Raw genomic sequence first — 26,181 nt, 5'->3', positions numbered from 1 at the left:
AAATAATATCAAATAAAGATGGCAGAATGGCTAGATCAAAGGTTACAGATCATGAAGACAAAAGCGCACACAAGTAGCTCTCCCTTCCTCTGGTTAATTTCCCTTCGCACAAACAAGCTCAAACCAAAGCCCTCACCAGCCAAAGGTACAGGTGCCTAAAGAGGACAGACATTCATTGCCTGGACCAATGTTATTCACCAACCTTTCATCACAAGCCACACTCCCAGGCAGTGTCCTGCTCCAAGGGTACACAAAGGGTTCTCCCAATACACTGCCTGATAGTGTGACGGCCTGTGCCTTCGACTCCCCAATTTCCAGCCTTGGCCAGATGGAGGCCAATCACTCTCCCAAAGGAAGGTAATGAGGAGGGGGCGTGAGAGATTGGAGGAACGACAGGCCTGATAGTACTATCAAACTATCGGTCCTCTTGCTTTCACGTAGCATGTTCACCTGCTCTCTGGTCACTGGGGTGGCCCTGCCTCCTGATAGGTTCTCGCTCGACAGCAAGAGACAAGGCACTGAACCGCAGTTTCTCTAACATCTCACAGCCAAGTAGACTGAAAGAAGCTCCAGAGATTGACGAGTGAACGGTGATATGTTACAAGTACCCCTCCTTACCCCAGTAGGCTGTGGTACGAATCTCACTGGTCTAGACATTGCTTGCCTTTTTTGCAAGTTTTGGTGATGTGTGTCAATGTTTCCTTATATGGCGATGCACATTACATAGCAAGGCAATTTACAGAACCTGCATGTTTGTCCCCTGTAGGAACCCATACTTGTCCTAGAGCAGTTCAGTCCGGGTCAGTTAGAACCCTTGGCGGTCCCTGCAAAAACAAAAGTTTGGTTATTACTAACACCGATAATCTTCAACCCTTTGAAAGCAACATGTTTATTTTGCCTTTTCACCCAAGTTCACCAGCCGCGCACCCCCCTCCCCCCTCCACACACACACACACACACATCTCTCCCAAAGGCATTAATTCCTCCAGTGAGAACAAACTTCTCAACCCGGCCTGCCTCTTGCCCCTTGCCGGAGTAACTGAGTCGTCTATGGTTTTGATCTGGAGTGTGATCCCTGAAAGGGCGCTGGAAGCAGTTTCAATATTAACATTCCAAAAGAAATTGAATAAAATGTTTGAAGGGAAAAGGGAAAGAGCAGGGGGTGCGATTAGTTGGACTTTTTTTATTCGTCCATGGGGTATGGGTATCACAGGCTGTGCCGGCATTTATTGCCCATCCCTAATTGCCCTTGAGGGGGCAGCGAAGAGTCAACCACATTGCTGTGGGTCTGGAGTCACATGTAGGGAAGACCAGGTAAGGAAGGCAGATTTCCTTCCCTAAAGGACATTAGTGAACCAGATGTTTTTTTAAAGATAATCGACAATGGTTTCACGGTCATCATTCGACTTTTAATTCCAGATTTTTTTAAATTGAACTCAAATTTCACCATCTGCCGCGGCGGGATTTGAACCGGGCTCCCCAGAGCATTACCCTGGGTCCCTGGATTACTCGTCCAGTGACAATGCCACTATGTCACCTCCTCCCCAAATAGTCCTACTAAAGGCATGATGGGCTGAATGTCCTGCTTCTGGGCTGGTTCTGTAAATGTGTAGGCAGGTGCTTTAACTAGAGGGGATACTTTGTCGAGCTTAATCCTGTCCTCGCCTGGTGTCCTCGTCTGCACTTCGTGAGGGAGCGCCAGACTGCAATGAGGAGTGGGAATGGTGGCCCTCCCCCGATGCTGGCCATTGGACGCAGCTGTGGAGTCCCTAGCTCCACCCCCCTGAAACCAGGAAGCCGCTCTGACCGTGGATTTAACCTCTGACCTTCCTGCCTCAGCTAGTCGCTCGGTAAAGTGACCGACTCGAGTGGGCTCAGCAATGCTCAAAAAACATCAAAGCAAGCACATCAACACATGTTTTACAAGTCAATTAACGCATTTCATCGCAGATTCCCGAACACATCAGGCAGATTTGTCCAGCTGTGAAAGGATAACTGGGTCACAGTTACTGGTAAAATGAAGAGTTTAAGACACAACTTCATAACATGTTTTCAAGCGTTGTGAGCAACCCACATGACTGCATTTAGACCTGTCTCAGTTCGGGTCCCCCAACCCCCTCCACCATCTTGTAGAGGCACTGACTCAAGGCCATTGTCGCTGGTTGCGCCCCGTGTACTTCACCCACTGCCTCCCAAGGTGACTATTCTTCATCTCAATGAGTTACCTGAGCATTAGGTGGAGCACAGGTTCCCTAAAGTTGTCCTCACCCATGACCCAGACACGCACGCACACACACACATGGGCACACGCACAATGGTCTTGCTCACACATACACAACACGGACCTTCTACAGGGTTTGTTGGAAAACAGTCAGATTTATTTATCCCTCTGATCCCACATGGAACGTACTGAACAGACGGGTGTGCGGAAGCAGCTTCAATGATAACTTTCGAAGGAAATTGGATAATGGAAGATGGAAGGTGGGGGTTACTGTAGAGCTACTGGGAATGAGCAAGGGTCTGGGGGTAATTGGATAAACTTTCAAAGAGCCAACACAGGCCCTTAGGGCCGCCTTCTGCACTGTACGATTCTATGTTGTTTTACACGGCAGTAACACTGTTGTTCCTCACCGTCATCCTTCCATTGACTGTAAACCTGGGTTAACCTCTCCCTTATGCCCCGGTAGAGGCAACACATCTAACGTTTCTAAATTAAAATACGAGGCCTGCGGAGGTATTTGCTGATGGCGACAGGGAGTTCAGAGGCTGTTTGAACCTAGCCTCGATGAAAGGGGCCCAGCTAACTATGCCTAAATAAAGTGGCTCCCATTTGGTCTTAGATTTCGATGTGCCCATATCCACACCAATAACCTTAATTGTTAATATTTACTTCTTATGTGGACTGAGCGTCAACACTGTGTCACACACTGAGAGTTTCAGGGGCAATGGGCTGTGACCAGAAGCTCCCTTTATATAAAACCACATTTCAACGCACACTGAATGCCACTAATCATTTATAGAAATGCAGAATACTACAGCACAGGAGGAGGCCGTTCGGCCCTTTCGCTCATGCCAGCCCTTTCGAAGGGCAATCCAGTTAGTCCCATATCCCAGCTCTTTCACCATAGTCCCAGCAATTTTTCTCCCTCCTTCAAGCACCTATTATTGCACAGCACTTTTTCAGTGTGTCTCCCCACCCCTCCATGAGCTTTGGACTAAATATCAACATCTTCAAATGCCGCAAGAAGGTATATGGGCAGCAGTTGGCAGGTCATAGACAGGAAAGGTAAATTGAAAACAAGGCGTTGGTTTTGTGAAATGTCAAATGCTGGCTGTAATCTGTGTCAGCTGCAAACACTTGCGGTGTCGGCAAATGGCATGTTGGCCATTGTAATAGGATTGGAATACAAGGACAAGTAGTCCAGCTGGTCGTGTTATTGACCCTGGGGTAACACGGACTGCAACTGGATGCAGTAAGACTGGAAAGCAGACACCAAACTTAGACGTTGGTTCAATACGATTTATTGAACTTCTGTATCTAGGCACACAGCTTGCTGTGGGTTGACACTCTACTATTCTAAGTGTACTAAGTCTAACTAACTCGACCAGGCTAGCCCTGAGCCACGTGTAGAAGGTGCTAACTAATATATACACCCTGACTGTCACTACAGTTGTCACCAGTGGAAAGAGACAGAGAGCTGATGCCTTGTGTGTTTTATCGTAGGATGATCCCTCTAGTGTTCTGTCTAGTGATTGGTTGTGTTCTGTCCTGTGTGTTGATTGGCTAACCTGGGTGTCTATCACTGCCTGTCTTTACCTCATGATGTGTGTGAGTGCATATTATGACACAGCTAAAATTGTATCAGGTTTTGATGAGGTCAGGAGTACCATACAGTTATGGTCTCCATATCCAAGGAGAGATATACTAGCCTTGGAGATGGTACAGCAAAGGCTCACTGGATTGGTCCCTGCAAAAAGAGGGCTGTCTCATGGAGAGAAGCTGAGTAAATTGGGTCTATATTCTCTGGAATTTAGAAGAGCGTGAGGTGAGAATGAAACGAGAGTGAGAGGTGACACGGTGGTACACTGGTTAACACTGCTCTTCACAGCGCCAGGGACTAGGATTCGATTCTGGCCTTGGGTGACTGTGTGGAGTTGAAATGAAAAATGAAAATCGCTTATTGTCACAAGTAGGCTTCAATGAAGTTACTGTGAAAAGACCCTAGTCGCCACATTCCGGCACCTGTTCATGGAGGCTGGTACAGGAATTGAACCGTGCTGCTGGCCTGCCTTGGTCTGCTTTAAAAGCCAGCGATTTAGCAGAGTGTGCTAAACCAGCCCCTGGAGTTTGCATGTTCTCCCCATGGGTTTCCTCCTGGTGCTCCGGTTCCCTCACACAGATTGGCCATGCTAAATAATGTCCAAAGATGTGCATGTTAGATGGGGATACAGTGGGGAAGTGGGCCTAGGTCAGGTGCTCTTTCATAGAGCCAGCACAGACTCGATGGGCCGAATGGTCTCCTTCTGCACTGTGGCAATTCTATGGAAACATTCAAGATTCTGAAGGTTTATTGCAGGGTTATACACCCTATAAACATGCGGGTACAATCTCAGGAGTTAAACATTTAGGATTGAGACGAGGAGAAATTTCTTCACTCGAAGGGTTGTGAATTCATGAACCTCTCTGTTGTGTTGTGGATATTTAGTTGTTCAATATATATTAAGGCTGAGATAGAGCAACCTTCATTCAGTCAGGGAATCAAGGAATGTGGGTGGGGAAGGGAGAAGGCGGGCAGGAAAGTTGAATTAAGCTAAAGGGTCAGCCATGATCTTATTGAATGGCGGAGCAGACTTGAGGGGCTGAATGGTCCACCTCTGCTCCTGTTATGCTCGTACCAAAGAGACAAACTCAGCATAAAACTCCTGCAAACCGGTCTCACCATTTTAACCATAAGAGCACAACAGCAATGGGTCATTTTTCTAACGATAGTTGCCACTTCTTGGAGCCCAGTTCCACTGACAACCACAGTCAGGTTGTTCAAAACACTCTTCACTTAGGAGTCAACCCAGAGAGAGGAAGAGATCTTCATCCGCTCAGCCTGGGTAGGGTTCAACCAAGGCCCCAGGAGAGTGAGGGCAGCCGACTGCATCACCCACTTCCCCGGTTAATTGCAGCTTGCGATTCACTTTTAAAATAATAATCTTTATTATTGTCACAAGTAGGCTTACATTCACACTGCAGTGAAGTTACTGTGAAAAGCCCCTAGTCGCCACACTCCGGCGCCTGTTCGGGTACACAGAGGGAGAATTCAGAATGTCCAATTCACCTAACAAGCACGTGGGAGGAAACCGGAGCACCCGGAGGGAACCCAAGCACGTCTTTCAGGACTTGTGGGAGGCACCCGGAGGGAACCCACGCAGACACGGGGAGAACGTGCAGACTCCGCACAGACAGTGACCCAGACCGGGAATCGAACCTGGGACCCTGGTGCTGTGAAGCAACAGTGCTAACCACTGTGCCACCATGCCGCCCATACTGAAGCCTTAGCCCAGGAGTCAGCAACCTTAGTTATAAGGGTCATATTTTACACTTAGTCAAAAACTGATTTTAAAGAGCCTCAAATGCCAACCAGTAAATATGTGAATGCACTTTCTGCGCTATAAAAATATTATTTATATGTATCTTGTTATCTATTCATTGGGTTATTTTTTTTCTTGCAATACCAATGTTATTGCTTTCAAAACAAGAACAGAAAATGAAGGTTTTATGGTGGCCAGAAAATGTAAAAGCAAATGAGGATGAATGCCAAAAACCGGAGATAGGCATATTAATATCTGCATAAGTAAGAAGTGGATGCAATAAATGTGAATTGTAAATTATAACATTGACTTAATGCATTTTCTGCGGGTTTGATTGAGCGAGGTTGGGAACCACTGGAATCCTTAAGGAGTCGCACCCATATCCGGAACCGTAGGTTACCCCTGCCTTAGCCTAATAAACCCCACTTCCTCACAAAGCGAGAGTGCTTGGACTGGGGTTTCATGTTCACATGGGAGAGGCAAGAGCAGGATTATACATTTCTGCAAAAACACAGGCTTTAAATTTGGGTAGGTTGGTTCCGTGAGACTGACCAACAGGTGGCAGTCTAGCAGAGGGAATAGGAGGACTGGGCTTTCATTGGGAATAAGTGATAGCAGAGAGGGGTCAGTAATTCAGGGAGGTGCGACAGGCACATAGTCAAGTGAATTCACGGGCCACATTCGGGTGTTGGTGAGCTGGGGTGCGATTAGATGGGCGATTTGATATTGCAACTGTAGAACATTCTGTACAAGACTTGGGGGACTGCCCTCGTATTTCAGGACTTCGTTGAATACCTCGCAGGGAAAAGCTGGCCTTTTCGCAGGTTTTAATGACCATTCATCTCTTGCACCATCAATGCTGCGATGGCCAATGCCCAGCCATTGACAAGGAAATCCAATATTGCGCCAGTTCAGCCTTCTACAAACTGTGCAGCGAATGCTTGACAAGTCATCGGGCAGGGTTTCCCACACAACCCATCGCATATTTCATGGCGGCAGAGGTGGCCCTTCCTTGGCTGACGACGGGATCTTCTGGTCACACCATCATCAATAGGGTTTCCCGCTGAATTAACCCGTCGCTGCCGGCAAACCGCTGATGTGACGGCCGGAAAATTCCGACATTAGTGCACGGAGCAGTTATCATCACCACATCCCTGTACCTCAGTGAGACCTGGACTGCAAGCCAGAGACAGCACGAAATAAATTCCATCAGCAATACCTGCATCCTCCGGATTCAATAGGAGGACCATTGAGCAAACGCCAGTGCCCTTATTGAAGCCAGTTCCACAAGCATTTGAGCAAAGCTCCTGCAAGATCAATTTCAATGGACTGGACTTCTGTGTCCTCATGGTTGAAATCCATCACCCCGCCAGGTCCTGATTTCCCGACTCTCAAATGGCCAACATTCCAGGGCAGGTCAAAGAAAATGCTTCAAGGACACGCTGAAGTTCTCCTTGAAGTGCAATAGAATTGGCATTAAATGACTGGGAGGAACTCGCTTCAACAATGGTGCGAACCTGTCCATCAAACTGCATCACGCTAGATGGGGCCCCACGGGGCTGGGGGGGGGGTGGGGGGGGGGGGGGGGGGGCCTGAGTTGGGGGTAGTGGGACCGGGCCTGGAAAGGATGCTGCGCAGGGCGAGTGGAAAGCGCAGGCTTTTTTTCCCGCGTTTAGGGCTGAAGGGGCGGGGCCGGAGCTGGGAAGCGCGGGCTTTTTCTCCCGCGCTGGGAGTGGAATGGATGAGATCCCGCTGGTGGACAGGGGGGGGGGGGGGGGGAAAGAAGGGGAAGTTCCACACTGGGGGGGGGGGGTCGATGGAGCGGCGGGAGTGGCTGGGGTCAGTAGGAGTCAGCTGACTTACGGGAGTGCAATGGGGCGAGCAATGCAGCTAGGGGTGGACCTAGCTGGGGCGGGGGGGGGGGACCGGGTTGCTGCTGGAATGGCCAAGGCGGAGCTGGAGTTGGTAGAAGAGGTTGGGCGGGGGTCTGCCGCTGTGGGGAACGGGCCGTGCGGGGGGGTGCGGGCACGTGGCTGGCCTAGGAAGGGATATGGCTAGTCGGCGGGGGAGAGGGGTGAGTAGCGCCCTGATCAGGCTGGTAAGCTGGAATGTAAGGGGACTGAATGGGCCGATCAAGCGGGCCCGCGTGTTCGCGCATCTGAAGGGGATGAAGGCGGATGTGGCCATGCTTCAGGAGACACACCTGAGGGTGGCGGATCAGGTAAGGTTGAGAAAGGGGTGGGTAGGGCAGGTGTTTCATTCGGGTTTGGATGCAAAAAATCGGGGGTGGCGATCTTGTTGGGGAAGAGAGTGGCGTTCGAGGCGTCGAGCATTGTGGCAGACAATGGCGGTAGGTATGTGATGGTAAGTGGCAAGCTGCAGGGGGAGCGGGTGGTGTTGGTCAATGTATATGCCCCGAATTGGGACGATGCCGGGTTCATGCGGCGTATGCTGGGCCAGATTCCGGACCTGGAGACAGGGGGCCTGATAATGGGGGGGGGGGGATTTCAACACGGTGCTGGACCCGGCACTGGATCGCTCCAGGTCTAGGATGGGCAGGAGGCCGGCGGCGGTCAAGGTGCTGAGGGGGTTCATGGACCAGATGGGAGGGGTAGATCCATGGAGGTTTGCGAGGCCGGGGGCCAGGGAATTTTCATTCTTCTCCCATGTTCACAAGGCCTACTCCCGGATTGACTTTTTTGTCATGAGCAGGGCGCTGATTCCGAGGGTGAGGATACGGAGTACTCGGCGATAGCCATTTCTGATCATGCTCCGCACTGGATGGACCTCGTGTTGGGGGAGGAGAGGGACCAGCGCCCGCTGTGGCACCTAAAGGTGGGGTTGCTGGCGGACGAGCAGGTGAGCGGGCTGGTCCGGCAGTGTATAGAGAGGTACCTGGAGGCTAATGACAATGGGGAGGTGCAAGTAGGGGTGGTCTGGGAGGCGCTGAAGGCGGTGGCCAGAGGAGAGCTGATCTCCATTAGGGCACACAAGGAGAGGGGGGAGAGGGGGGAGAGGGAGAGGTTGGTGGGGGAGATGGTGAGGGTGGACAGGAGGTATGCGGAGGTATCCCCGGAGGAGGGATTGCTTAGGGAGTGGCGTAGCCTCCAGGCTGAGTTCGATTTGTTGACCACCAGGAAGGCGGAGGCGCAGTGGAGGACGGAGCAGGGGGCGCTATATGAATACGGAGAAAAGGCGAGCCGTATGCTGGCGCACCAGCTTCGGAAGCGAGAGGCAGCTAGGGAGATTGGGGGAGTTCGGGATGGAGGCGGGAACACGGTGCGAAGTGCGGTGGGTATCAATGGGGTCTTCAGGGACTTCTACGAGGAACTGTACCGGTCTGAGCCCCCACTGGAAGAAGGAGGGATGGGTCGCTTCCTGGATCGGCTGAGGTTTCCGAGGGTGGAGGAGGGGCAGGTGGCGGAGTTGGGGGCGCCGATTGGGTTGGAGGAGCTGGTCAAAGGGATAGGGAACATGCAGGCGGGGAAGGCACCGGGGCCGGATGGGTTCCTGGTTGAATTTTATAAGAAGTATGCGGACCTGCTGGGCCCGCTGTTGGTAAGGACCTTTAACGAGGCAAGGGAAGGGGGGGCTCTGCCCCCGACGATGTCTAGAGCGCTGATTTCCCTGATCCTGAAGGGGGACAAGGGTCCCCTACAGTATGGGTCATATAGGCCGATCTCTCTCCTAAATGTAGACGCAAAGTTGCTGGCAAAGATTTTGGCCATGAGGACAGAGGACTGTGTGCCGCAGGTCAAACATGAGGATCAGACGGAATTCCTGAAAGGGAGGCAGTTGAATACCAATGTACGGAGGCTCTTGAATGTTATAATGATGCCGGCAATGGAAGGGGAGGTGGAGATAGTGGCAGCGATGGATGCGGAGAAGGCCTTTGATAGGGTGGAGTGGGGGTACCTGTGGGAGGTGTTGAAAAGGGTCGGGTTCGGGAAGGGATTCGTCAGGTGGGTGAGGCTGCTGTATGAGACCCCGATGGCGAGTGTGGCCACGAACAGAAGGAGGTCAGAGTTTTTCTGGCTACACCGGGGGACGAGGCAGGGGTGTCCCCTGTCCCCCCTGCTCTTTGCACTGGCAATTGAACCCCTGGCTATGGCGTTGAGGGAGCCGAGGAACTGGAGGGGGCTGGTGCGGGGTGGGGAGGAGCATCGAGTGTCGCTCTATGTGGATGATTTGCTGCTATATGTGGTGGACCCGGTGGGGGGAATGCCGGAGGTGATGAGAATCCTTAGGGAGTTTGGAGATTTCTCCGGCTACAAGTTTAATATGGGGAAGAGCGAGTTGTTCGTAGTGCACCCAGGGGATCAGGAGAGGGGGGATTGGTGAGCTCCCGCTAAAAAGGGCGGAGAGGAGTTTCAGGTACCTGGGGGTCCAGGTGGCTAGGAGCTGGGGGGCCTTCCATAAGCTCAACTTCACGAGGCTGGTGGAGCAGATGGAGGAGGAGTTTAAGAGGTGGGATGTGCTGCCACTCTCCCTGGCGGGTAAGGTGCAGTCAGTTAAAATGACGGTGCGCCTGAGGTTTTTGTTCCTGTTCCAATGCCTCCTCATTCTGATTCCCAAGGCCTTCTTCAGGCGGGTTAACAGGAGCATTATGGGGTTTGTGTGGGCGCAGAAGACCCCGAGGGTGAGAAGGGTGTTCCTGGAGCGGTGCAGGGATGGGGGGGTTGGCGCTGCCTAACCTCTGTGGGTATTATTGGGCCGCCAACGTGTCGTTGGTGCATAAGTGGGTGATGGAGGGGGATGAGGCGGCATGGAATAGGCTGGAGATGGCGTCCTGTGTGGGCACGAGCCTGGAGGCACTGGTGACAGTGCCACTGCCGCTTCCTCCAACGAGGTATACCACGAGCCCGGTGGTGGCGGCTACCCTCAAAATTTGGGGGCACTGGAGACGTCACAGGGGGGAGGTGGGGGCCTCGGTGCAGTCCCCGATTCGGGGGAACCACCGGTTTGTCCCGGGGAGGATGGACGGAGGGTTTCTGAGCTGGCACAGGGTAGGTATCAGAAGAATGGGGGACCTGTTTGTGGACGGGAAGTTCGCGAGCCTGGGGGTGCTGGAGGAGAAGTTTGGGCTCCCCCCGGGGAACACCTTCAGATATATGCAGGTAAGGGCATTTGTTCGAGGGCAGGTGGTGGAGTTCCCACGGCTGCGGCCAAGCGGGGTCCAGGACAGGGTGCTGTCGGGGGTGTGGGTTGGAGAGGGAAGGATCTCGTCAACGTATCAGGTGATGCAGGAGGAGGAGGCCTCGGTGGAGGAGCTAAAGGGTAATTGGGAGGAGGAGTTGGGTGAGGAGATTGATGAGGAGATGTGGGCGGATGCCCTAGGGAGGGTGAACTCTTCCTCCTCTTGCGCGAGGCTTAGCCTCATACAATTTAAGGTGCTGCATAGGGCTCACATGACCGGGGCAAGGATAAGCCGGTTCTTTGGGGGCGAGGACAGGTGTGTTAGGTGCTCAGGGAGCCCAGCAAACCACACCCACATGTTCTGGGCCTGCCCAGCGCTGGAGGACTTTTGGAAGGGTGTAGCGAGGATGGTGTCGAGGGTGGTCGGTTCCAGGGTTGAGCCGGGCTGGGGGCTCGCAATATTTGGGATGGGGGAGGAGCCAGTAGTGCAGGAGGCGAAAGAGGCCGGTATTCTGGCCTTTGCATCCCTGGTAGCCCGGCGAAGGATTATTCTTCAGTGGAAGGATGCGAGGCCCCCAATTGTGGAATCCTGGGTCAATGATATGCGGGGTTTATTAAATTGGAGAGGGTGAAATTCGCCTTAAGGGGATCGGTACAAGGGTTCTTCAGGCAGTGGCAACCGTTTCTAGACTTCCTGGCAGAACGTTAGAAGATGGTCAGCAGCGGCAGCAACCCGAGCGGGGGGGGGGGGGGGGGGGGGGGGAGGTTGGTTCGTTTTTCGTTTTTTGTTTTTTCTTGAGCGGGCGGGTATTTAGCCTTTGTGTTGATGAAGGCAGTTAATTTATTATTTATGTATATTGGGGGGGGGGGGGGGGGGGTTCTTTTCTTTCTGTATTTCGTTGCTGATATTTTGTGAAAATTTGAATAAAAATTTTTTTTTTTTTTAAAACTGCATCACGCTTTGAGTAACAACAGCTTAATAGTCAGGCAGAGCAGAGGAAGATTGGATTGGGTTGGATTTGACTTATTGTCATGTGTACCGAGTTACAGTGAAAAGTATTATTATGCGTACTGTCCAGACAGATCGTTCAATACATGAAAAAACAATGTGCATACATAAATACACAATGCAAATACATAGACACAGACAACGGGTGAAGCACAGAGTGTAGTACTACTCGGTAGAGAAGATATGTGAAGAGATCAGTTCAGTCCATAAGAGGGTCATTCAGGAGGCTGTTAACAGCGGGGAAGAAGCTGTTTTTGAACCTGTTAGTGCGTGTTCTCAGACTTCTGTATCTCCTGCCCGTTGGAAGAAGTTGGAAGAAATAATAACCTGGGTGGGAGGGGTCTTTGACTGTGCCGCCCGCTTTCCCCAGGCAGCGGGAGGTGTAGACAGAGTCAGTGGATGGGAGGCGGTTTTGCATGATAGACTGGGCTGTGTTCACGACTCTGTAGTTTCTTCCAGAAACAAGCAAGTCCTCCGGATCCACTACCTAGTACTGCCCCCAGTGTCCAAAGATCTCTGGGCTGAGTATCGGCCTGTTTAGTCACTTGAAGACACGCGGCAGAAACTTGCGGCACCTTCGAATCGAGGGTCAGCTGACAATGATGAATGGCCATTGTACCAGGAGCATAGGTACTGGGTGAGACATTCAGTCCCTCGAACCTGTACGTAACCGCCAATCAGGTAGAGCATGGCTGATATTTATCTTAATTCCAGTTATCCACCTCGGCTCCATTTCGTTTCATACCCCTTACCGACCAAACATTTGTCAATCTCAATTTTTAAATGTTCAGCTGACCCCCCAGCACCAATAGCTCTTTGGGGGCTGAAAGCTCCAGATTTCCACTATACTCGCTCTGATGAAGTTCTACCCATCATGAACCCTCTTAACCCAGAGCTTTCCTTTCTAAACATTCTTATATTCTGCCCTCGAGTCTCAGGACAGTGAAATTCCTCGCCTTCCTTGGCCTACCTTCTCCCATGCAATTTACGGGTTTTAAGTGTACCACGGTTTCCTTACTTAATGAAGGATGTCGTTGCAGCGAAGATTCACCAGATTGACTTCTGGGATAAGATGACTGGCTGGTGTCGACAGACTGATTCGAATGGACCTATAAGCTCTGGGGTTTAGAAAAGAGGGAGACAATTTCATTGGAACATGTAAAGTTCTTCAAGGGTGTTAAAAGGACAGATTCTGCGAGGTTGTTCCCCTTGGCTGGAGAATTAAGGGTCATCATCTCAGGAACCAGTTGGTCATTTAGGAGTGAGTGAAGTTTCTTCACTCAAAGGTTTCTGAGACTTTGGAATTCTCTACCTGAGCTAGCCGAGGATGCCCAGTTGTTGAGGATATTGAAAACGGACACCGCTGGATTTTTGGACGAAAGGAATTAAGGATATGGAGATAGGATAAGATGCAATTGGGTTGGAAGATCAGCCATGATCTTGTTGAACAGTGGAACAGTTTCAAGGGGGTCAGATGGCCTACTCCTTTTTTTTTTCTCATGGTCTTAGCATCTGCTCACAATCTGATTTAGCTCATCGTCTCCAATATCCTTCACAACCTGGGCAGGATTGTGCTTCACAGATCGTCATCTAATTCGCATCAGTTTCGAGGATGAGCTTGTGTTTTCATATGATTGAGAATCATTTTGGATCCTTTGGATATGGAGGGCGTTCCATACGCAGTCAGGACTGATGGCACATTTACCAAAGTGCAAGTTACAAGACAGTGCCGTCATTTATATGCAAGTTGCGACTTAATGCACCAGGTTTAATTACAGCTGTTTCTGAACTTGAGCACAGTAATCACTTGTGCGTCTAAAATGGGCCAGAATCCGCGGTAAAGAATGACAGCAGTCAGCTTCTCAATAGTCATTAAGGACACACCATTCAATTTTACAGCCTCTAATAACACCCCACTCTGTGTAAGAAACTATCTCCTTCATCCCCTGCTCCGAGGAAACTTCTGTTCCTCACCACTCCTGGCATCCTTAATGCCACATTTGGCTTCATCACCATGGCAACACATCTCCATAAGTGGACCATTCACAGAAAGGAGCACGGCAGTGGAACTACCATGCAACAGACATAGGGTGAAGGTCAGTAAAGGGGACTGTGTACCCTGAATGTATTTCTGATAACACAGCTGTAACAACACAATAGTTAATAGTTAATCAGAAGATCAACTAGACCCAGCAAAGGGACACTCCCAGATGATCACATGTCACCAAGCTCCGTAAAAGGCAGTCACGACAATGAATAGCAAACCCCCATTCCCTCCAATGTTCTCCCCTCCCCCTCAGAAGGAGTTGACTATTTCTAGAATTACATAGAATTTACAGCACAGAAACAGGCCATTTGGCGCAGAAGGTCTATATCGGTATTAATACTCCACATGAACCTCCATCCATCCTCCTGTATCTCACCCCATCAACACACCCATCTATCCCTTTCCCTCTCGGGTGTCTATCTAGCCGCTCCTTAAGTTAAATTATCCTACTCGTCATCTGGTAGCTCGGCCCTTCTTGGAATTACCTCAGATATAATGACCCTTGTGTTTGAATGTGTGGTATGTCAGACGTTTCGAGAAAAGGTGGAGATCTGACAGAACCCAACCCCGCCCCCCAGCCCACCCCCAAGGATCTTTGGGCCCACGTCTCTGTCATTGTTACAACGAGGTGGAGCACGTTTGGAAATTGTTTAATAACGGATCTTTGCGTAAAAAAAAGAGAGATTTAATGTTCAGGCTCCGGCAAAACCAGTCATTATCGCCTGGATCATCACTGGCACAAATTAAAATTCTGCTCCAGGTCAGCAAAACGGCGCAGTCCCCTTCAGTAATAATTACAGGGGCGCCAAACCGACCCTCCCCGCTGATGGAAGACCACCTTCAAGGAGAGCAGCCTCTATTACATAAATTACTGAGCATCAGAATGGGCAGGATTCTCTCTTCAAATATTGCCAGAAGCTGTGAGACACTGTTACCAATTTTGCACGAAGTTACCCTGTGATACAAAAATGTAGAGAGAGAGAAACAGAGTTAACGTTTCAATTCTGCGTTCCTCTCTCCGCAGAGGCTACCAGACCTGCTCCGTTTCTCCAACGTTTCCTGATTTAATCTCAGATTTCCAACATCCACAACTGTTTGCTTTTCAGTTCCGCTTTTCCATGACATAATAAATAGTGATAAACTGGAACATTTGCAAGGTAGTTAGATGATAGTTGTCGGCTGAAATTTCAATTAAGAGTTCAGAGGACTTTAAGGGCGGTACGGTAGCACAGTGGTTAGCATTGCTGCCTCAGAGCGCCAAGAACCCGGGTTCAATTCTGGCATCAGGTGACTGTGTGGAGTCTGCACGTTCTCCCCGTGTCTGCGGGGGTTTCCTCCGGGTACGCCGGTTTCCCTCCACAGTCCAAAGATGTGCAGGTTAGGTGGATTGGCCATGCTAAATTGCCCCTTAGTGTCCAAAGGTTAGATGGGGTTACTGGGATGGGCTTAAGTGGGGTGCTCTTTCCAAGGGCCGGTGCAGACTCGATGGGCCGAATAGCCTCTTTCTGCACTGTAAAATCTATAATTCTATGACTTCCTCAAAGTGAACGACAAGAAATCAAGCAAACCGGGGCAGCACGGTGGCGCAGTGGGTTAGCACTGCTGCCTCACGGCGCCGAGATCCCAGGTTCGATCCCGGCTCTGGGTCACTGTGCGTGTGGAGTTTGTACATTCTCCCCGTGTTTGCATGGGTTTCGCCCCCACAACCCAAAGATGTGCAGGGCAGGTGGATTGGCCACGCTACATTGCCCCTTAATTGGAAAAAAATTAATTGGGAAGAAATGAAGCAAACCCTCATTCAGGTTTTTGTTATCTCTGGCCCAACTATTCCAGCACAGTCCTGGTTGGTCTCCCACACTCCACCCTCCATAAACGGAGGTCATCCAAAACTCCATCACCTGGTTCTTTACTCACATCAGGTCTCGTTCCCATATCACCTCTGCGCTCGCTAACCGATGCTGGCTCACTGTCAATCAAGCAACACCTTGATTTTTAAATTCTCACCCTTCTTCCATTGGCCTTGCCCCTCCCTGACTCGGTATTCTCCTCCAGAGAGGTTTGTACTTGTTGGGAAGAGTTAAACTGGAGGCTATCAAAATGACAGTCACCTGGAAACCCAATAGCAAATTCAGAATAAATTGTTTACACAATTGTTTACAGGCGAGAATGAACAAAGATCAACAATCAATACAGCACAGGAACAGGCCCTTCGGCCCTCCAAACCTGTACTGGTCATGATACCAACCTTTGTTAAAACCCTCGGCACTTCCTAATGCCATTTCCCTCCACCCATCCTATTCATGTTTTCGAGACGCCTTTTGAACACCATTCATGTATCTGCTTCCACGTTCCAGGCACTCACCACCCTCGGTGTAAAAAAAAAAAACTGCCTCGCACATCTCCTCTAAACCTTGCCCCACGGACCTTAAACCTATTCCCCCTGGTGACTGACTCCTCCACCCTGGGAAAGAGTGCCTGCCCATCCACTCTATCCATGCCCCTCATAATCTTGTAGACCTCTATCAGGTCACCCTTCAATAGGTCTTCCTAATGAAAACAGTAAATGTAGCAATCAGTACCACAGAGTAGTGCTTTGCCACACTGAGGCTGTCCTTCGTCCTGCCACCTACAACCTTTCCGAAACCACGGCACGACCTAAACCTCGAACATCCTGACTCGATTGCCTTCTCTTCCATCCTTTTGGATCTTGGTGGAGTCCTTCATTAACGGAACAGATCCATTCATCTGGACTTCTACTCTTTAGGTCGAAGTTGGAACGAATAGAATAGATGCATTTAAGGGGAAGTTACATAAGCCAAAGAGAGGGGAAGTTATAGCGGGTCGGGATTCTCCAGTCTCCCAGCCGCGTGTTTCTCGGTGGCACGCCATTCGCTGGCGGCAGGATTCTCTCTTCCCACCACTTGTCAAAGAGGTTTCCCATTGAAGCCACCCCACACCACCAGTCCAAAGATGTGCAGGTTAGGTGGATTAGCCATGATAAATTGCCCTTAGTGTCCAAAATTGCCCTTAGTGTTGGGTGGGGTTACTGGGTTGTGGGGATAGGGTGGAGGTGTTGACCTTGGGTGGGATGCTCTTTCCAGGAGCCGGTGCAGACTCGATGGGCTGAATGGCCTCCTTCTGCACTGTAAATTCTATGATATCTATGAAACCCACGGGCGGGAGTGCGCTGCCAGTGGGAACAGAGAATCCCAATGGCTGGAGAATTTCAGCCTAGAGGGTTACAATTATAGATATAGATAAAGAAAGATGGAAGAAAGTGCGAATAGAGCGTCAACACCTACACGGAATGGCCTGTTTCTGTGCATTAGATCCTATGTAATCCTATGTCGTATCATTACTCTACTGGGATTACATTAGGAAATCGATTATCATTAATTACAGATGCAAACTCTTTTCTGGGATGGCTGACTTTATTCAAATTGAGGTGACAAAAATTTCAGTTGAAGACTATTTTTAAAGGTTCATCGAGGAATATTTTGGTTTTATGTTTCAATGGTCGCTGCTCTGCACACCTGCCCGCACTCCCTCTTCTCCACCTGCTGGACATGTTCAAGTCGTCAGACCATCTCCTTCTCTACACAAACCTATTGCAGGCTCTCAGTCAAAATGGTGAAGATGCCTTTGCCACACTGAGGCTGTCCTTCGTCCTGCCACCTACAACCTTTGCGAAACCACGGCACAACCTAAACCTCGAACATCCTGACTCGATTGCCTTCTCTTCCAACCTTTTGGATCTTGGTGGAGTCCTTCGTTAACGGAACAGATCCATTCATCTGGACTTCTACTCTTTAGAAGGTAAGGGGCGAAATTCTCCCCAAACGGCGCGATGTCCGCCGACTGGCGCCCAAAACGGCGCCAATCAGACGGGCATCACGTCGCCCCAAAGGTGCGGAATGCTCCGCATCTTTGGGGGCCGAGCCCCAACATTGAGGGGCTAGGCCGGCGCTGGAGGGATTTCCGCCCCGCCAGCTGGCGGAAACGGCCTTTGTTGCCCCGCCAGCTGGCGTGGAAATGACATGTCGGGGTGGCGCATGCGCGGGAGCGTCAGCGGCCGCTGACAGTTTCCCACGCATGCGCAGTGGGGAGAGTCTCTTCCACCTCCGCCATGGTGGAGACCGTGGCGGAGGCGGAAGGGAAAGAGTGCCCCCACGGCACAGGCCCGCCCGCGGATCGGTGGGCCCCGATCGCGGGCCAAGCCACCGTGGGGGCACCCCCGGGGCCAGATCGCCCCGCGCCCCCCCCAGGACCCCGGAGCCCGCCCACGCCGCCTTGTTCCGCCGGTAAATAGGTACTCTAATTTACGCCGGCGGGACAGGCAATTTATCGGCGGGACTTCGGCCCATCCGGGCCTGAGAATCGAGCGGGGGGGCCCGCCAACCGGCGCGGCCCGATTCCCGCCCCTGCCGAATATCCGGTACTGGAGACTTCGGCAACCGGCGGGGGCGGGATTCACGGCGGCCAACGGCCATTCTCCGACCCGCTGGGGGGTCGGAGAATGACGCCCAAGGTGCTGGGCTCATGAAATTAAATTAAATTAAATTAAAATTGGTTATTGTCACAAGTAGGCTTCAAATGAAGTTACTGTGAAAAGCCCCTAGTCGCCACATTCCGGCGCCTGTTCGTGGAGGCTGTTACGGGGAATTGAACCCTGCTGCTGGCCTGCCTTGGTCTGCTTTCAAAGCCAGCAATTTAGCCCTGTGCTAAACAGCCCCTGCAAGGTGCAAGGGGCTGGTTTAGCACACTGGGCTAAATCGCTGGCTTTTAAAGCAGACCAAGGCGGGCCAGCAGCACGGTTCAATTCCCCGTAACAGCCTCCCCGAACAGGCGCCGGAATGTGGCGACTAGGGGCTTTTCACAGTAACTTCATTGAAGCCTACTCGTGACAATAAGCGATTTTCATTTTTAATTTTCATTGTTCATGATGCTGACCAGTGAGTTCATTTTACAGACGTTTGCAAATTCCGGATTCCCAGCGCTCTATCATTGGCGGCCAAGCCTACAGTTTCCTGGCCTTTAATATCACTAATTCCCTCCCTAAAACTCTAATTCTGCCTTTCAAGACACTGCTTAGGGCATTCCTCTTTGACCCGTTTGTCCAATGTCGCCTCAGGTGACTCGGTGCCATATTCTGTCGGATATGTGAAGGGCCTTGGGGACTCTTTTGCGACATTAAAGGCGCTATATAAATGCACATTGCTGTGGTTGCCAATCTCACCCACCAATTACACCCAGTCTCCTGAAAAACCTTGGAAGGGGAAAAAAAAAGGAGAGAGTCGAACCGTAGATGAGGAATGTGAGTTGGTTGCTCTCAGGCTAGTGAATGGCCTGACTGTTTTCGTGCGGTTCCACCGTGAATGGGGCTGCACTGGCCAGACTTCTTTGACTTTCCTCCTCCAACAGACTCAGCAGTGAGCACAATGACTTCACCAGAGACATTTGTGGCCCAGGTAAATTTATGAAAACCCACAGCTCCACTGCGTTAAAATTCCACACTCTCCTTAAATTTGAGCAATCAGTAGGGATGGATTTTACCAAAGGATAAGGAGAGAGAGAGAGAGAGGCATACAATGAAAAAGAGAGACACAGACAGACACAAAAGAAGACAAACACGTGATTGAACAGCTTGACAGGAAAAGGGAAGGGGAGAAAGAGAGGGATGGCAGAGTCAAGAGACAGACAGGCAGCTAGACTGGGAAGGTCAAGAGACGCACACAGAACTCGACAGATAGACAGATCGGGGATGGGGGGGGGGGGGGGGGGGGAGTGAGAGAGGGGCAGAAGAGAAAGAGAGAGCGAGAGGGAGAAAGAGCGATAGAGAGAGGTTATTCTATCAAGGACTTGGGCATCACTGCCAAGGCCAGCATCTGTTGTCCACCCCTGTTTGCCCTTGAACTAAGTGGCTTGTTAGGCTATTTCAGAGAGTAGTTAAGAATCAACCACATTGCTGTGGGTCTGGAGTCACATGTAGGCCAGGCCAGGTAAGGACGACAGATTTCCTTCCCTCAAGGACATTTGTGAACCAGATGGTTTTTTTTGCAACAAGCTCAGCAGAACTTGGGAAAGGAGAGGGGAATGGAATCGATTGGAAAGCTCTTTCAAATTGCTAGCATGGGCACAATAGGTTGAATGGCCTCTTTCTGTACTGTGTCCTTCTATTATGCAGTGGATCCATGTAACTGCGCCCGAGGTCAGCTCCCTCTGTACTGCAGGAGGCGGACAGACAATCAGATAGAGTTACACTGACCCCAACCCCTCCACACTGCCGGAGACCCACATCCACAACTAAAGGATGCGGCAATCTTTACTATAGCACCATGTGGCTTAGTTGGTAGCAACCCGTCTCCAACTCCGAGGTTTTGGGTTCAAATCCCACTCCAGATGCTTGCCTCAAAATAAGGGGAAGTAGATTTAGGACTGAGTTTAGGAGGAACTTCTTCACCCAAAGGGTTGTGAATCTATGGAATTCCTTGCCCAGTGAAGCAGTAGAGGCTCCTTCATTAAATGTTTTTAAGATCAAGATAGATAGTTTTTTGAAGAATAAAGGGATTAAGGGTTATGGTGTTCGGGCTGGAAAGTGGAGCTGAGTCCACAAAAGATCAGCCATGATCTCATTGAATGGCGGAGCAGGCTCGAGGGGCCAGATGGCCGACTCCTACTCCTAGTTCTTATGTTCTTATGTTTCAAAGGAGCACTGCACCGGGTTGTAATGGCATCTTGGGAAGTCCTGAACGCCACTGTTAAAATGAAAGTTTCCCTTTCCTTTAATGGGCAGAGGAGATAACCTGAAAGGAGGGATTTCTGTAAATGAGCTTCAATTGTAACTTTTACTTCAGAATTACTTCCTATGTATCGATTGGCCAGTAATTTGTGGGTGGGTCAGTTGTTGGGTGCTTTGGTAATTCCTGAGGTCACACTATAAACGCAGGTTCTTCCTTTTATAATTATGTGGCTCTGTCGTTGCGGCCTGATTCTCCTTTGCCTGTGGCCCTCAATCACTCCTCCTCCAGGCTTCCACTCACCAGTGTGGTGAGCTGGGATTTCCTCCCCCCTCTTTTCCTCCTGTGAAAGGCTGCACGGCCTTTGTTATTCCAGGTTCTGTCATAATATACACACAGGTATATGATGGTGCACAGATAGGCAGTGATTGACACACAGGGTGACCACTGAACACACAGAACACAGCAGCCAATCACCAGACAGGACACGACCACTATAAAGCCAGAGGGCACTAGTTTTCCCGCTCTCTTGGGATCCAGCCTCTGAGACAGTCAGAGCCCGTGAGCAGCAACTAGAACATACACCATGTGGTAGTAAGATAGTCTGGTCAGGTTACCCTCAGGTCTCCAGTCAACTCAGCATAGTGTCAACCCACAGTTAAAGTATGTTTAATAGTTAAGAGTTTAATAAAATCGAGTTGCATTTCTTCAAGTGTTGGAAGCCTGTCTCTCTCACTGCTGCAGTAAACGCAGTCCTCGCAGACCCGGCATACCCAACACATCAGGTTCCATCAGCTAGTGAGAGGGCCCTATTTAAATAAAGCAATGGGCCCAGTTCCTACTCCTGCTGCAGGAAAGTGCTTGACAATGACCCACAGTATCAGAGAATCATACAAGGGAGAAGGGGACCATTTGGCCCACCATGTCTGTGCTATCTGCCTTCCGGAGCTGCCCAGTTAATCCAACTCCCCCCAGCTCTTTGTTCATAGCCCTGCACTTCTATTTTTGTCCTTCAAGTATCTATCCAGTACTGAGAAAGTACTGGATGGAAGCAAATTACTGCGGATGCTGGAATCGGAAACCAAAAAGAAAATGCTGGAAAATCTCAGCAGGTCTGGCAGCATCTGGAGGGAGAGAAAAGAGCTAACGTTTCGAGTCCAGATCAAAGCTTAGGGTCATCTGGACTTGAAATATTAGCTCTGAGAAGGTACCACTGACTCGGTTTCCTCCAACCTTTCAGGTGGCGCCTTCCCGTTCACACCAACTCGTTGTGTAAAAGAAATTTGCCTCGTCTCTCTTGTTTCTCTTCCCTCCCCATCATCATAATTCTGTGTCCTCTTACTTTACACACCATCCGCATCCAATTCTCTTCCCACACCTAGTGATGCTCCAAAGCAGACTTCCGTTTCCATAGCTACTCATTCCCAAAACAGGTCACTAGTCTGTCGCCAAGGCGTGTCGTCTGAGGGGAGCCACGCCACATCAAGTGTGGCTGATCACGAGTCTCTCCCGCTCTTACCGCCAGCCACAGACTATGCACTATCCGGTTCCCCGTGACGACCACGGAGCATGAGCTCCCCCGGAAAAATGGGACAGAGTTTCCTCCTTAACAAAGGGGAACCTCACTGTATAAAAACTCTGACCTGGGTGCAGGTCGGGGAGGGTGACCCTTCGGGGCGAGGAGAAATATTGTGTTACTTGCGTGTAACTAAATAAACCGGAGTTCATTTTATCCTACCGTGCGTTCCTACATTGGGAACTACACTATGAAGCCTACCTTACAATAGACGCACTCTGCACAGCGTTCTGTCTAACCAACTGGAGCCCAAGTATTTGGCCAGCTCTGAAATACAGGTCCTCACCCATGGTTGGTCAATGCTAGTCCGGTAGATATCACTTTTTTCTCTCCTCCCCATTCACTTGTGGGCCCTAAGCCACTTGGTGGCATCTTGCTCTGGTCCAATGAGCTCCTAGTGTCTCACGATAGGTGCCCGTTCTTCAAACATGAGCTTAGTCAAAATCTCAAAACATGTTTTTCAGCTCAACGGACCTGGGGAGTCAAATCTGGAACCACACTTCCACTTAAACCAGCAGTGTGGGCTAAGAAGGTTTCAGCTTCAAACCAATGAAGGACAAATTGGAACTGATGTCAGAAAAGGCCTTCACATGCGGTATGTACCTTTGAGGAAGATAGTGGAGACAAAGGGAGCCATTTTAACTCAAATGCACCTGGCAAGAACAGGGCAGGTACGACTCAGATAACTGTTTTCCATCCCCCCCCACCCGATCAATCTTTCCATTGAAGTCCTTGATTGAAACATATCAGATTATCATAGATTATCATAGAATTTACAGTGCAGAAGGAGGCCATTCGGCCCATCGAGTCTGCACCGGCTCTTGGATAGAGCATCCTACCCAAGGTCCACACCTCCACCCTATCCCCATAACCCAGTAGCCCCACCCAACACTAAGGGCAATTTTGGACATTAAGGGCAATTTATCATAGCCAATCCACCTAACCTGCACATCTTTGGACTGTGGGAGGAAACCGGAGCACCCGGAGGAAACCCACGCACACACGGGGAGGATGTGCAGACTCCGCACAGACAGTGACCCAAGCCAGAATCGAACCTGGGACCCTGGAGCTGTGAAGCAATTGTGCTATCCACAATGCTACCGTGCTGCCGGTAGCAGATTGGCTGGTCCAGCAGAACATCGCTTCATAGTGTAGATCCTGAGGGTGGACGTGGAAAGGATGTTTCCTCTTTTGGGAGAATCTAGAACTAGGGGTCACTGTTTAAGAATAAGGGGTCACCCATTTTAAGACAGGGATGAGGAGAGGGCTCCTCTCAGAGGGTTGGGGGTCTTCGTAATTCTCTTCCTCAAAAGGCGGCGGAAGCAGAGTCTCAGCATTTATGAGGCAGAGGTGAGAAAAGGGGCCAAAAGATGTCTAGGGGTAGGCGGAAGTGAGGAGTTGAGGTTATAATCAGACCAGCCATGGTCTTATTGAATGGTGGAGCAGGCCCGAGGGGGTCAAGTGGCCTATTCCTGTTCCTAATCTGTGTGCTCGCATGCTAGACAAATTGAGTAACATTGGACAAAGTGTAAAAACAGCACTCCATCCGATTTGTTGTCTGGAAAATCGGGTTAAAATTAGCCCCAACAAACCTGGATTCAGTCGAGGAATCCAACTCAGCACTACCATGGGAATGAGGCGGAGCAGAGGTGGGGTGCTGGGGGGGCGGGGGGGGGGGAGAACAGTTTGACATTTCTGGACGAGCTAGCTATGATGGAATGAATACTCATCCGAAACTGTATTTACCTCCTGGGTGCGCAATCCTTTGCTCAAAAACCCTTAAAAGTGCAATGAGGATAATATTTGATTTACGGAAGAATGGGTTAGCAACAGCACATCGGCAGAGCAGGTAGATTGGAGGACTTAACTTGACAGAATGCCTGAATTACTGAAAGGCTAAAAAGAAGAACAAACAAGTTGGCCAACTAACCGACGCGGAGTTCTGCTGAATTGTTGTGTTACTGTTGGGTAGCAATGAAGTAAGGCAAGAACTAAGTTACAATAACACACAGAGGAACTTGGTATGAGTGTTTGTACGAGAGCAGTGCCAATTGCAACTCCTATCCTCAGCTCATTCTCGTTCCACCTAAGCATGTTGGTTGCTGTTCCAATTAATCTCCAGGGCCTATCACCATGCTGACGCATTTGACCAAGTCTGACCTTCTGGTCACCAAAACTTTTTCTTCCCCTGTAACGTGTGATCGCTTGAGATTCAAAAGATTACCTACCTGGGGACACCAGGAGGAGCCCGGTTGGGCCTGGAGGGGACTTGAGGTGGAGCCCCAAATGGATCTGGAGAGGCGCCAGGCCGAGAGGGAATTGGCGGGGCACTACCGGGGGGTCCTTGAGGAGGGGGGCCAGAAGGTGGTGGAGGGCCTGGGGCAGGACCTCGAGACAGAGGCCTGACTGGGGGAACCGCAGGAGCTCTCCTTTGTGGTGTAGGACTGGAGGTTGGAGACCTAGGGGGAAGAAAAGGGAATTAGTTAAGTCTGTATTACTCAGAGGCAAACATCATAGGACCGTAGACGGTTATAGCACTGATGGGGGCCATTCAGCCCATTGCGTTTGCACAGGCTCTTTGCTGGACCGATCAAAAATATGCTCCTCATAGACCCAAATCTTGCTCATCTTTCCTTAGGATACGGAATCCCTGCCTCAACCACTTTCTCTGATAAATGGTTCCATTCTCAGCAATACCTTACATTTATATACTACATTTATCAATAAAACATCTCAAGATGCATCGATGAAGCATAAACAGATAGAAAATGGCACTGGGATAGAGGAAGAAATATTAGCTGCATTAACCAAAAATCTTGGTCAAAGAAATGGTTATGAAGAAGGTTCTTAGAGCAGTTGAGAGAGGTGCAGAGATTTCCAGAAGAAGTAGAAGAACAGGAGTAGGCCATTCGTCCCATTGAGCCTGCTCCACCACTCATTAAGCTCATGGCTGATCTGATTGTGGCCACAACTCGACTTGCTACCGGCCCCCACAACCTCGACTCGCTCGGAGGTCAAACATCTGTCCAACTCATTCCATCGAATCCCTACAATGCAGAAGGAGGCCATTTGGCCCATCAGGACTGTACCGACCCTCTGACAGTACACCCTACTGACGGGCCCATTCACCGCTCAACTAACATAGCCCCACCTAACCTGTACATCCTTGTACACTAAGGGACAATTTAGCATGACCAATCCACCTAACCTGCCCATCTTTGGACTGTGGGAGGAAACCGGAGCACCCGGAGGAAACCCACGCACACACGGGGAGAACGTAGAAACTCCACACACAGTCACCCGGGGCTGGAACTGAACCCTGGCCATTGGCTCTGTGAGGCAATCACTGTTTACCAGTTAGGGGCAAGACCAAAGCATGTGTGTGTGTGTGATTGGCTGGTCCAGCAGAACATCGCTCGCACCCGTCTTTTACCTCCAGAAAAAAAAAACCCTCATCCTAGTTTTGGTCAGGTGTGCCCTGTGCACCACCTTAAGCTGGTTTAGGCCAAGCCACACACATGGAGACGTGGAGCGGGATTCTCCGACCCTCCGCCGGGTTGGAGAATCGCCGGGGGGCGGTGTGAATCCCGCCCCCGACGGCCGACGAATTCTCCGGCACCGGTCGCCCCCCCCCCCCCCCCCCCCCCGGCGATTCTCCAGCCCGCGATGGGCCAAAGTCCCGCTGCTTCTCTGCCAGTCCCGCCGGCGTAAATTGAACCAGGTCCCTTACCGGCGGGACCTGGCGGCGCGGGCGGGCTCTGTGGTCCTGGGGGGGGCGCGGGTTGATCTGACCCCGGGGGGGTGCCCCCACGGTGGCCTGGCCCGCGGTCGGGGCCCACCGATCCGCGAGCGGGCCTGTGCCGGGGGGGCACTCTTTTCCTACGCGACGCCCATCAGCCTCCGCCATGGCCGACGCGTAGGTGAACCCCCCACCCCCCCCCCGCGCATGCGCGGGGATGGCGTCAGCAGCTGCTGACGCTCCCGCGCATGCACGGACTCGTGCCGGCCGGCGGAGTCCCTTCGGCCCCGGCTGGCGTGGTGCCAAAGGCCTTCCACGCCAGCCGGCGGGGCGCCAACCACTCCAGGGCGGGCTTAG

At 50.9% G+C, this 26,181-nt stretch overlaps 1 protein-coding gene across 8 annotated transcripts in view; it reads right to left on the bottom strand.

The window, feature by feature from the left end:
* Nucleotides 1-26,181, bottom strand: part of LOC140399264 (dynamin-1) — a 309,201-nt gene that overhangs the window by 8,891 nt on the left and 274,129 nt on the right. For 7 of the 8 annotated variants that reach the window (XM_072488710.1, XM_072488715.1, XM_072488714.1 and 4 more), the window contains one exon: nt 24,314-24,544. In XM_072488710.1, the coding sequence (XP_072344811.1) occupies nt 24,314-24,544 (231 nt within the window). Of the gene's footprint in view, nt 1; nt 825-24,313; nt 24,545-26,181 lie in introns of those variants that run through there. The other variant, XM_072488713.1, reaches the window with a different exon arrangement.

The sequence above is a fragment of the Scyliorhinus torazame genome, chromosome 22 (genome assembly GCF_047496885.1).
Source record: "Scyliorhinus torazame isolate Kashiwa2021f chromosome 22, sScyTor2.1, whole genome shotgun sequence".
NCBI lineage: Eukaryota > Metazoa > Chordata > Chondrichthyes > Carcharhiniformes > Scyliorhinidae > Scyliorhinus > Scyliorhinus torazame.
This window is presented reverse-complemented; position numbering and strand designations above follow the sequence as displayed.